Here is a 12,344-nt window from a genome sequence, read left to right as displayed (position 1 = left end):
TATAGCAACTTTGAAGTGAAATGTGAAAATCATCATTGTTATTGCCTTATCGTGCTTTGTTTTTTCCTCAGTGTGACTATGAGCAAGTCGTGTTTTTGTGAACAATTTTGAAATCTTCACAACTCTTTTTCTAGAACTTGTGTTCTCCAATAGAAATATAATTTAAGCCACATACATAATTTAAAATTTTCTAATACCCACATTTAAAAAAGTAAAAAGAAATAAGTGAAATTAATTATGATAATAAATTTTATTAACTCAATCTATGTTAAATATTATTTTAACTTGTAATCACTATTTTACATTCATCTGGAGAGATACCAAGTCTTTGGAATCCAGTGTATATTTTACACATCTCAATTCAGACTGGCCTCATTTCAAATGCTTAATAAAGGTAACTTTCTCAAACATATAAGAGCGATCCAAAAACAAATCAAGGATCGTTTGTTGAGTCTAATCCTTTTTTGGTAATACAATGAAAGATAGTTTTTGACTTTAGACAAGTGCCCTTCAAAAGATTCTTACACTTTCAAAAAGTGGATAATTTATTACCTAAATATTACTCCTTAGCTGTAACTAAATGTATGAATTTCTTTGAATGCTTAAAACTGCCAAGTCTTTTATCATGTTTTAGGAAAGGTTGTGACAGTCTCATATGACGAGTGGAACAGAAAAATACAAGACAACTTTGAAAAGCTATTTTATGTGTCCGAAGACCCTTCAGACTTTAATGAAAAGAATCCAAATCTGGTTCACAAACGTGGCATATACAAAGACAGTTATGGAGCTTCAAGCCCTTGGTGTGACTACCAGCTCAGGCCTAATTTTACCATAGCAATGGTTGTAGTAAGTGATTCGTTTGTTATTTTCAAATTTGAAAAGTGTTGTAAGACGTTTTATTTAGTTCATTATTCTCGTTTGTTTTCAAATTCACTTAATTGCTTTAAAAATGTATTGTTTACTAGCTAGTTTCATATAGTGTTTTCTAATTAATAAAGCATTATACCTATCACTCTTAACCTATAACATTTGGTATCAAAAAATAGAAAATAACAGATGATGACTAATGAAGTGCTTCCAACATTTGTCACATCACAACACACGTAGAAAATGACAATACTTGTACAGCACACTGAACTAAGTGGATTAGGTTGCTTGTGCCAGATCCAACTGCTTCGGTTAGCCCCCAGCTGCCTTGAAAGCTAAGCACAGTAGTTCAAAACATCAGGACTAGAGAACCAATGGGGATAGCTTCAACTCACAGTGTTTTCTGTTTTGTAATTAGTTCTGTTCTGTCAAGAATTCTAGACTCTCGTTATTTTATCTCTCCTTAGACTAAAAATAAACTACAAGGGCAGTGAAATAGAGAAGGTAGGTGTTCTTCTGTGCTTGCCTAGCTGTTTACACTTTGTCAAAAAGTGTACTGAACAGAGTACTCTTAATTATAGTAGAAGAAACAACACAAAGATACAGAAAGATAGCTCCAGTTTAGTGTGTATTTGATTTCATTTAATCATTACAATTAATGCAGATTCTTAGTCACCAGTGTTTTCTCTCCTCCTCCATATCACACACTCATGCTATTGGAGGCCAGATCCTTCTGTATTTGTTACCAGTTATACTTAAAGGAAGCTATTGTAAATCTTCTGAGGAATAAATTATATGGGTTTAAGTGTGTTCTGCCTTCATTTTTCTCTGGCAACTTCTGTTTGGAGCTAGTACACTTTCTTGAAATGACACAAGGAAATAATCACCTCTAACAATTCTTCTAACTTCTAAGGTCAATAACAGCGCTTCCAAGTCAGCCTCAGGATTAGATCAGGTTTGGCACCCGCACCAGATTTCTGACCCACACTCTAGTTTTAAATCGTTTTCCTTCTTTTCTGTGTTTATGAATAGTTTATGTCCCACTGTGAGTGAAAATTAATCCTTCTGTAATCTTAAAAAATTTTTATATTTGTTTTTGACATTGCTTAGGCTCCTGAGCTCTTTACTACAGAAAAAGCGTGGAAAGCTTTACAGGTGGCAGAAAAAAAATTGCTTGGTCCCCTTGGCATGAAAACTTTGGATCCAGAGTAAGTTACCATATAAGTGCTAAGAATGTTGTTGATACTGTATTGCATCAACCATAGTTGTTTTACTTGTCTATAAAATGTCTAAAATTGCATTCAAACCGAGTTTCTAAAAATACCTCTGTGTCTTCATTAAATATCAGTGTTCAAAATGCCTTTGGCTTGTCATTCATTCAGTGATCAGTGAAAGAATTTTTAAGTTTATAAAACTAATATTTCATGCATATTTTATGATGACTTTTTTCTTATTATAAAAGTGATTATTATGGATATTAAAAGTATAGACATATTGTCTCCTCAGAGACCATCTTTATTTTCTAATGTGTTACTCCTAGAAGTTCCTTTAATATTTTTAAGAAATAGGAGTATGCACCTGTTTCTTGATTTTTCAAAAATATTAGACACTATTTGTTTACTATGATTACAGATGAGAATTTAACTCCATCCTCACCTCATCACCAGCCCTTTCCATTCTTTCTATGTAATTACACAATTATTTTTATTAAAACCAATAAATAATTTTGTTTTTATTTTATGATTCTGTATTCATGCCATTTTTCTTTTTCAACTTTTGCTTTTTCTTGAATTTCTCGTGGCTATTATGTTTTCCTTCTACTATTTTAAAGTTCGATACCCATCATCAATTTGTTTTCTATATCATTTCTGATAGAGCCCTATTTCTATAGTACCCTCACCTTTGTAGATTTTTTCTGTGTTAATTTCAGTCTTGAGATGTCAAATTTTATATCTGTGTACTTATCTGCATTCAGAGGTGTTCTCCACATTTTCAGAGGCATTAAAAACCGCTGGTCAAAACTAAAACCCACAGTTAAAGCACACTCATGTTCCTTCTCTCTCACTAAAAGAAAAAATAATAAAGTAATGATTTAATTAAACTGAATGTAGATAACTGTCTTGTATTATCTGTCACAATGTTTGTACTATTTTGTGTAGTTTATAAGTGCATATAAATTCTCTATGTGTACTCAGTTGCTATTTGTAATCTCATAATGTACTGATTTTAATTAATTTTAAAATAACTTCATGGAGAAATTTTAAAAACCTTTTCAATGTGTAATAATTAATAAACCCTATCTTTAATGATTACTAATTCAAATTACTCTGTGTATATTTTAATCATCATAAATATGTTAGAGGTTAACTGAAATAATTTATTCTAATCAGTATTTAGTGTCAGGCTAACTCCTTGAAGGCAAGATATCTATGTGCTTTATATTTTTTTGTATTAGCCATTAAGTATTGTTAGTCATTCCCTAACACATTATAAAATTCTCTGAACTCAGTATATACTAATTTAAGGATAAATGGATGATGAGCTTATTCTATAGATTAGAAGACAAAATAATTTATTTCTCTTACCTTTGCTATTGAACAGTTTTTTCTGATGCTTCCTATATAATGTCTTATCTTTTTAAATCTAAATTTTAATCATTTTGCAGTGATATGATTTACTGTGGAGTTTATGACAATGCCTTAGACAATGACAACTACAATCTTGCCAAAGGTTTCAATTATCACCAAGGACCTGTAAGAATTTCATTTCTCTTTTCTGAGTTTTCAGTTAAAGTTATTTTTCAAATAATTTTAAATATTCATAGCTCTTTTTTTTTTTCCTTTAAATCATCTTTTATAGGAGTGGCTTTGGCCCATTGGGTATTTTCTTCGTGCAAAATTATATTTTTCCAAATTGATGGGTCCAGAGACTAATGCAAAGACTATTTTTTTGGTTAAAAATGTTCTTTCCCGACACTATGTTCATCTTGAGAGGTAAGTCGTCGTTGGAGGTATGTAATTTACATAACTAGGTTTAGTCAGTTTATTAGATATTAGGTAAATGACATTTCTGTATATTCTAGTTACCTCAATGAAATTTGAAAGTTTTACTCTTTAACACAGCAAAGTTTTATAATGTCATTTTACCTTCCTCTAACTATTTTAGGTTATTTATTTTAATTCCAAGACTTAATATTACCTGATTTATACATGTGAAATAGTCTTTGATTTTAAAATTTAGCTGATTTTTGGATATGGTTAGCACAGAGTAAATACAAAAATTAAAAATATTTAGGCTGGGCATTTTGTGTTAACTAATTTAAAGATATATTAATAAATATTTTTCAGAAATGCTTTCATTATAATTAATAATTAGGTTTTTTACTGTTATTTCAAACCCATTTGTCAGATTCTTTGTATATTAGCATATAGTATTTCTCATTATTTTGAGTATTTCTCATTATTTGGATTTTCTTCTTTCTTCCTTTTTGTCCTTGAAAAGTTAGAATATCTTGCACTGCACGGATTAGTCTTCTACCTAAGAATGACCCCATCCCTGCAGCCTGTCCCGTGACTTTGCTGTAATAATTATCCTCTCTTGCTATTGCACTTGATCTTTCCTTCTTAAACTACAAAGATATGTGTCAGCCCATCCTAAAGTAATGCTGTTCCTACCTCAACCTTTGTTTCATTCTGGTTTTTTCCAACACACTCCCTGTAAGAGTAATCTCCTCATTCCTTTTGCTTTCTGACCCCCGGCACTCCACCCCCACACTGGGTCATTCCCCACTTGCAGTCTGGCTTGTTTTGCCCTCACCACTCTGCTGAAGCCGCTCAACAAGACCCTTTCTGGTTCTCAGATCCCATGACTTCCTTTCAATGCTATTCTTTGACCTGGCTATAGTGTTTGACAATGTTGCTTTCCTCTTCATGAAAAGCTGTGTACTATCCATAGCATTGAGTTTCCTTTGTTTACCTCATAAAAGTAGAGTGTTCTGTATATGTTAGCTAAGTCAAGTTGGTCAATAGTGTTGTAAAAAGTACTTACAGATTTTCTGTCTACTTGTTCTATGAATTACCTAGAGAGGGGAGATGACATCTTTCGTTATAATTACAGACTTGTCTATTTTTCCTTGCAGTTGTATAAATTTTTGTTTCATATATTTTAAAACTTTATTATTAGGTGCATAAATGTTTAGGATTGTCATGTTCTCTTGATGAATTGACCCTTTTATCATTAAGAAGTGATCTTCTTTATCACTGGAAATATGTCTTCACTCCCAAATCTACCTTGGTATTAATATAAACACTACAAATTCTTTTTCATTAATCATTACCATGGTACATATTTTTTCAACCTTTATATTTAACCTTTTTGTGTTTTTATATTTAAAATAGGTTTCTTATGGCAGCATATAATTTGGGCCTTGTTTTTTTGTTTTATAAACAATTAGTTTCTCGGTCTTGCTTTTTTATGCAGCCTGATAACCGCTGACTTAATTGAGATGTTTAAACCATTTGTACTTAATGTGATTATTTATATGGTTAAGTATAAATCTACTTGTTTTCTGTTTATCTTGTCCTTCATTAGCTTTTTCTTCTTTTTCTACTACCTTTAGATTGAATATTTTTATTTCATTATATCTCCTTCATTAAGTATCCTCATAAATTTTTTTAATTGTTGCTTTAGGATTGTAGTATACATATCCTTATCATAGTTTACTTTCAAGTATAGTATAAGAACTTTAAAATAGTATAGTTCCTTTTTTCCCCTCCAGGCTTTTGTACAATTTTTGTCATCGATTTTACTTTTATATACATTATAATCTCCACACTACATTTTTATTAGTTTTGTTTAAGGAATTGGCTATCTTTTAAAGATATTTAAGTAATACAGAAAAAAAATCTCAGTTACTCACATAGTTGCCATTTCTATTGCTCTTCATCTCTGCGAGTATCCATATTCCATCTGGTATCATCTTCTGCCTGAAGACTTTCTCTATCCTGTCTTATAGTGCAGGCCTGCTCATGACGAATTCTTTCAGTTTTTGTATATCAAAAGATTCTTTATTTTGCCTACATTTTTGAAAGATATTTTTGTTACGTATAGATTCACAGTTGATGAGTCCTTTTTTTAGTACTTTAAAGTTATTGCATTTTGACAAGAAATCTGTCATCCTTTCTTCTGATTTGCTTTTAACTCCATTCAGTGTATTTTTCATTTCATACATTGTAGTTATTATCTCTTAAAGTGTGATTTGGCTCTTTTTTTAATCTTCCATTGTTTCTGCTTAATATTTTTATCTTCCCTGTCTCAGCTTCAGTTATAGTAACTTTTAATGACTTTATCTGCTAATTGGTGTCTGGTTCAGTTTCACTTTTGATTATTCTTAGTATTCTGCTCTTTGCCTGCTTGTGTTTTATTGGATGCCAGATGTGCATTTAACTTTGTTGAGTGTTGGATTTTTTTTTTTTGTATTTTCATAAATATTCCTGAGCATTATCTTTAAATGCAGTTAAATTATTTAGAAACAGTTTGATCCTTTCAAGTGTTGATTTTAAGTTTTGTTGGGCCTGACCAGAACAGTGTTTAGCCTAGGGCTACTTAGTCTACACTAGTGAGTCAAGACCCATCCGTGTTCTCTATTCCATACTTCTGAAGTATGAAGTTTTCAAATCAGGCTGGTAGGAGTAACACTACTCCTGACCCTGCATGAATGTCACATACTACGTCACCTAATCCTTTCGGTGAAGGAATCCTTTGTTCATCTTTGGTTAGTTTCCTCTTGTGCATTCGCCAGCTGGCATGCTGGGAATATTTGAGTGGGACTCTGCATATTTCAGAGTTCTCTCTTTGTCAGTTCTTTCCTCTCTAGTGCTCTGACCAGAACATTCTAGCCTCCTTGATCCTCCTGAACTCTCAGTTCCATCTCTTCAACTCAAGGAGACTGCTGGGCTCCACCTGGGTTCCCCCTCCCTATGCCAAATTCCAGAACCTCTCTCAAGACAGTACAGTACAGACTTACAGTACTCACTTCATTTTTTTCCACCATTTCTCAAGATCACTGTTCTTCGTTGCTTAATGTCTAACATCTGGAAAAGTATTGCTTCATATACTTTGTCCAGGTCTTTGATCGTTTCAGGCAGGAGGGACATTCTGTCCATTATAGCTCGTGTTTCCGAGAAGCAGAAATCCTTTCTTGCTTTCTAGCCCAGTAAGATGTTCTAGGTTTATCTTTTACTTTCCCTGCCCCAGCCCTAGAACTCGGCTGTTCTCTAAGGAGCCCTGGTTCTTTTTAGTGAAGAATGTTATTTAGAATCCCAGATCTGGGCACTTGCAGTATTCATTGCTCCTGGGGAATCATTGTCAATGGGCCTCCCAATGGAGCTGAGAGGTACACAGTAAATATACATAGACATACATACACACATCTCTGTGTTTATCTGTCTCTACATATTGAAAACCTTTCACACCAGTTCCACTTAGTACTTACTTCTACTTTTCTCCCTTTTTCTATTTGGAATTCCCTTTTCCAACAGTGAGTAACATATTCCCCCAAACTGTGCTACCACCACCAACCACATGGTCTCCGCTTACTCTGGTGCCCCAGGACATGGATGCCCTCTGCACCCTGCTTGGGCCTACTTGGGGCAACCCCACTAGGCTACTCTAATGCATGGATACCCTCCTGGCACCACCTGGGCACTGGGCCACCATCACCCTTGGTGTGAACCCCTTTCTCATACCCCTCAGGCTTTCACATCCTACTCTGAGCTACTCCTGCTACCCTTCTCTCTTCCCCTCTCCAGCTGTGGTCACTGACCTTCTTCGTCACAACCTAATGATTTGAGGAGTGAATTTTTCAAAAAGCAAGGGGAAGGGGACTTTATAACCATACTGGTATAAGATCTATATCTATTGTATCTGTATGTAATTATGAGCAGCATATTAATGATTCTATAAGTTTATTTTGTTTCTTAATTTTGGTACTGTATTAGTTTGCTAAGGCTACTCTAACAAAGCACCACAAATTGAGTGCCTTAAACAATAGAAATTTATTGTCTCATGGTTTTACAGGTTAGAAATCTGAAATCAAGGTGTTGGCAGGGCCATGCTCACTCTAAAGGAGCAAGGAGCTAGGGCAGGATCCCTTCCAGCCCTTTGTCCTCACTTCTGGCATGTGGCAGCAGAACTCCAGTCTTCACATGACATTCTTCCTGGGTACATGCCTGTGTCCAAATTTTCCCCATTTTATAAGGACACCAGTCATATTGGATTAGGGACCCACCATAACCCACCTTAACTAATTACATCTGCAACAACCCTGTATCCGAATAAATTTATATTCTGAGCAACTGAGAATTAGGACTTCAACATACGAATTCTGAGAGGGACACAGTTCAACCACTACAGATACCCATGTAGGTACCAGCTTTAGTAATCTGGCGTTTACTCTGAAGTAGCTTGAATACTTAGAAACAAACAAGTTTTCTGTATTTTCCATCTCTCTGTGACCGTTTTTTAAAATATGGTACAAGATGATGTTATTATTAGTTATTATTTAAAATATCTTCATATTTACCTAATGGAATTATTTTTTCTGTTTTTATTATGAAATATTTGATATCTACAGAAAAGTATATGTAAACATAGCCATGAGTTACAAATATTAATAATGAGACAAATATGTTCCCATAATCCAACTTAAAAAATGAAACATTATAGAATTCCGTATTTTTTAATTTGTTTTACATTTAAGGGATTACATCAAATTAAGAATAAATTTGATATGCTAATAATGCTGTTTTCCAATAGTGAGATCTAGAACAAGTTATTAACCTCTATAAACCTCTATATAGGAATGGTTATGATACCTACCTTTTAGGTTGCTGTGAGCATTAAAGAAGAATGTATATAAAGCACTTATTATTAGAATATAATAAATACACAATAAATACTATTATTCAGTAGAATGAAAAATTAATATAGAAATTCAGGTGGTTTTTAATTGGCATCTTTTTCCTAATAATTGTGTTTCTTCATGTTAGTTTACAATTGTGTTGTTTCATGTTAGTTTACAATTTTGTCAAGATCAAACTTAATACATCTACATAATTACAATCTGAGTGTCATAAACATACTCTGAAAGGAATAAAATTAAGTCAGAGAGGATATCGGTCTTTATTTTATATATTGCTAGGAATGGTAGTCTTCTATGTTTTTAATACATAAAGGGATTTTTTTCTATTTGAAAGTCTTAAATCACAAAGATTAAATATCAAAGAAAAATTTTAATCTAAATTCTTTATATATTCATTCATCTTTAGGATATCCTGTTTCATTTTGTAGCAGATCACTGTGTATGATTGTTTTCTATATGAAAAGACAAAATCACCAAATCCCTTGCCTATTTTGTTAATCCAACAAGATATGTGTTAGTTAGATCATGTCTCAGAAAATGGCTTTTCTTTCTTTAAGATCTCCTTGGAAAGGACTTCCAGAGCTGACCAATGAGAATGGCCAATACTGCCCTTTCAGCTGTGAAACACAAGCCTGGTCAATTGGTACTGTTCTTGAAACACTCTATGACTTATAGTTGATTCATGGATACTTATTAAGTATGCAGTCACTTATATTATGAAATGCAGGGACATAATATAATGTAAATGTTTTATATGCACAAGCTTGAGTCATTTTAAAAATCTCATTTATATAATATTGATGCCCAGATACGTTAAGACTGTAAAAGCATTGATTTTTCTTTCTTTTTTTAATATACAGAGGTAGCTTTTGATTTGTGTCAGAGAGAAAATCATCATAACTAATGGAATGTTTTTCTTTCAAATTTAGTAACTTTTTTAAATGCCTAGAAATAAAGGTTTTGAAATCCAGAGTTTGAAAAAGAAAAATCATGTAATCTTCAGTTTGTACATAAGTGAAAATGAATATGAGAAAGTAATAATGAAAGAAATAGAAAAGTATCTTTAGACGTGGTATGCATTTTCTTCAGGACAATATGTACTGAATGAATAGACTAGTTAATGGTCTCACTTTTTACTATATTATTTCTAGTACCTTCCACACTGCATTTAATAACTATTAAATGAACATTGAATTATGGAAGTAGCCACCTACAATATATGTTCATAAATGGAGCACAGATGTTCATATGTGCTTTTATTTTTTTCACTGATATATTAATATTTTTTAATATAATGAATGCCAACAGTATATTTAACATAATTTGTTTGTGCTAATGATACATAGGATATATGAAAAAATAAAAAGCATTGGGAATTTGTTTCCTAAAAACAGTTTTACAAAATTAATCTTGAGTTTGAGTTTCCTACTATGAGATGGTTTACATTATCAGATTGCAAATTATTGGGCTTATTTATGAGAACTTTCAAGAAAAAATGCTATATTAATTTTCTAAATAACTATTTTTAGTTTGTGTGTAAAGGTGTGTTGATAGATTATAGTAGATACTGGTTTCCTATTAACCAAAACCTGCCATTGACTCGTTGAGCATTAAGAATAATCTTAGTATCATAAAAACAGATAGGAATTTAGTAGTTATTTTGAATTCAATAAAATTAGTTGAACAGTTTTTCATGTTATTTTAAGATAACTTAAATCTGAAAAGTCATGAAAGGAAAAAGGTTTTTAACATGTGATTTGACATTTTGAATAGTATTTGTTTTGTAGGTAGAATTTTTTTTAATGTGTTTGTCTCAAGAAAACACTTAAAATAGATTATTGTACTTTCAGTTGAAAGACAATAGTTGCAAAACTCCTTTTATTATAATGCAATATTATTCAGTGGTATATTTATAATTACAATAATGGTACAGTAACACTTTTATCAGTTAGAAATCACATACCCAACCACCTTCACTATGAATAAGAAGTAAAAATGAAGAAAAACAACTAAAACTTTTAAATAATAAAAATATATAAATGCTTCAGAGGTCAAATACCGGTGATCGAAAGTTCATGCACTTTACCGTAAGATTACCTGCACACCCTTTTTCAAAGCTGACCCTACTTTAGAAATAGTTTTAATTAGCTTAGTTTTCTGATTTTCCAACCTAAAGCAGATTAAGCCCTACGAATTTAAGTATAGAATAATAATCTGACCTCTATCTATAAACGCATTGGTTTCCAAGTTTCCCTTTCTTCGGTTCTCATTGTATAACTTTCTCTAACCTATGCAGTTAAAATACCTTTCTTGGGAGAGACAAACTTGAGTTATTTTCAAGGGTTTATGTAGTTCTGTTGCTCTAATTCCTATATTAAAGGTGATAAGAAAAGTAATGACCAACATATTTAATGAAAGCAAAAAGTAATGGCTGACAGTTAAATGTGATAAAAAAAAAAAAAAGTTAATAATAAATAAATGAGTTGACAGTTTAAAAACAGACATATTGGGCAGATACCTCAGTAAATTTTTAGGAATATTAATGAAAGAACAGCGTAATAATTGATATGATCTATTTTAAAGTTTAAGAAGGTATGCTACACATTATTTCATCAAAGATAATTAAAATAACAGTTTCAGACTATCAAGGGATAAATGTCATTTGACTAAAAAACGTTTAAGTAGAATGAGTGATGTTGGATTACATTTTGAGAATGGCTCTGTGCCTTGTTTCTTCACTAATGCAAATCAATTCTACTCTTTAATATGAGATGTAAGATTACCAGTTTTACCAGTACGCTATGATAATTTATTAAGTTTTAAAGATAACTGAAGAAACAGGAGACCTGTCATATCAATGGGCCTTATAACCTATGTGAATTTAGCTCATTTCTTACATGTCTCAACTGCTCTATCTAGTAGGAAAATGTCATTTTTATGTCTGTATGCCAAGAGAATAAAAATCTTTTCTAAAGGTCTGTATTTTGTTTTTATTCCATTATTTACCATTGAACTAATTGGTTAATGCTGACTAAGCCTTGATTTTTGGGGGATGCTTATCTATTTTTGTAAGATGTATAAGGACAGAAGGAGAAGGAAGAATTATAGGCTGTTTAGTAATGTAATAGTCATGTTGAAATTAACAGCAAAATAAATTCTTGATATATAAGTAAATCTCTTAGCAACTCTACACTCCCCTGGTATTTCTTGAAACCTTTTATACTACCGTGAAGTTTTTATTTACCTTTCATCAGCTTACTAAAGGCAAATACTACAGGCCAGAATGATGCAATGTAGATGGGTTTTTCCTGGGGTGGCCAAAAAAGAATTTTTCACTTTGAATTATACTGCTGAGTAATGTATACATATATAGAGAATAGCCAAAGTTGATCCATTTGGTCTTGGCCTTAATCACTGTCGGTTCAGATTCACCACAGGTATCTTTATTTTCAAGATAAAAAGCATTAGCCTAAAACTCCAAACCTCTAATAGCAAAGATTTTATGAATGAATTTGTCAAACTTGCCAAACAAGGATGACGGTAATGCCTACCCTGC

At 32.2% G+C, this 12,344-nt stretch overlaps 1 protein-coding gene across 2 annotated transcripts in view; it reads left to right on the top strand.

The window, feature by feature from the left end:
- AGL (amylo-alpha-1, 6-glucosidase, 4-alpha-glucanotransferase) overlaps positions 1-11,766 on the top strand; it is a 62,511-nt gene extending 50,745 nt beyond the window's left edge. The window contains exons 30-34 of one of the 2 annotated variants that reach the window (XM_016133408.2): positions 635-846; positions 1,978-2,075; positions 3,533-3,620; positions 3,727-3,860; positions 9,346-11,766. In XM_016133408.2, coding sequence (XP_015988894.2) covers positions 635-846; positions 1,978-2,075; positions 3,533-3,620; positions 3,727-3,860; positions 9,346-9,463 — 650 coding nt within the window. In that variant the 3' untranslated portion in view covers positions 9,464-11,766. The remainder of the gene's footprint in view (positions 1-634; positions 847-1,977; positions 2,076-3,532; positions 3,621-3,726; positions 3,861-9,345) is intronic. The other variant, XM_016133403.2, reaches the window with a different exon arrangement.
- The last annotated feature ends 578 nt before the right edge of the window (positions 11,767-12,344 follow it).

This window comes from Rousettus aegyptiacus, unplaced genomic scaffold, assembly GCF_014176215.1.
Source record: "Rousettus aegyptiacus isolate mRouAeg1 unplaced genomic scaffold, mRouAeg1.p scaffold_m13_p_17, whole genome shotgun sequence".
NCBI classification, from domain to species: domain Eukaryota; kingdom Metazoa; phylum Chordata; class Mammalia; order Chiroptera; family Pteropodidae; genus Rousettus; species Rousettus aegyptiacus.
This window is presented reverse-complemented; position numbering and strand designations above follow the sequence as displayed.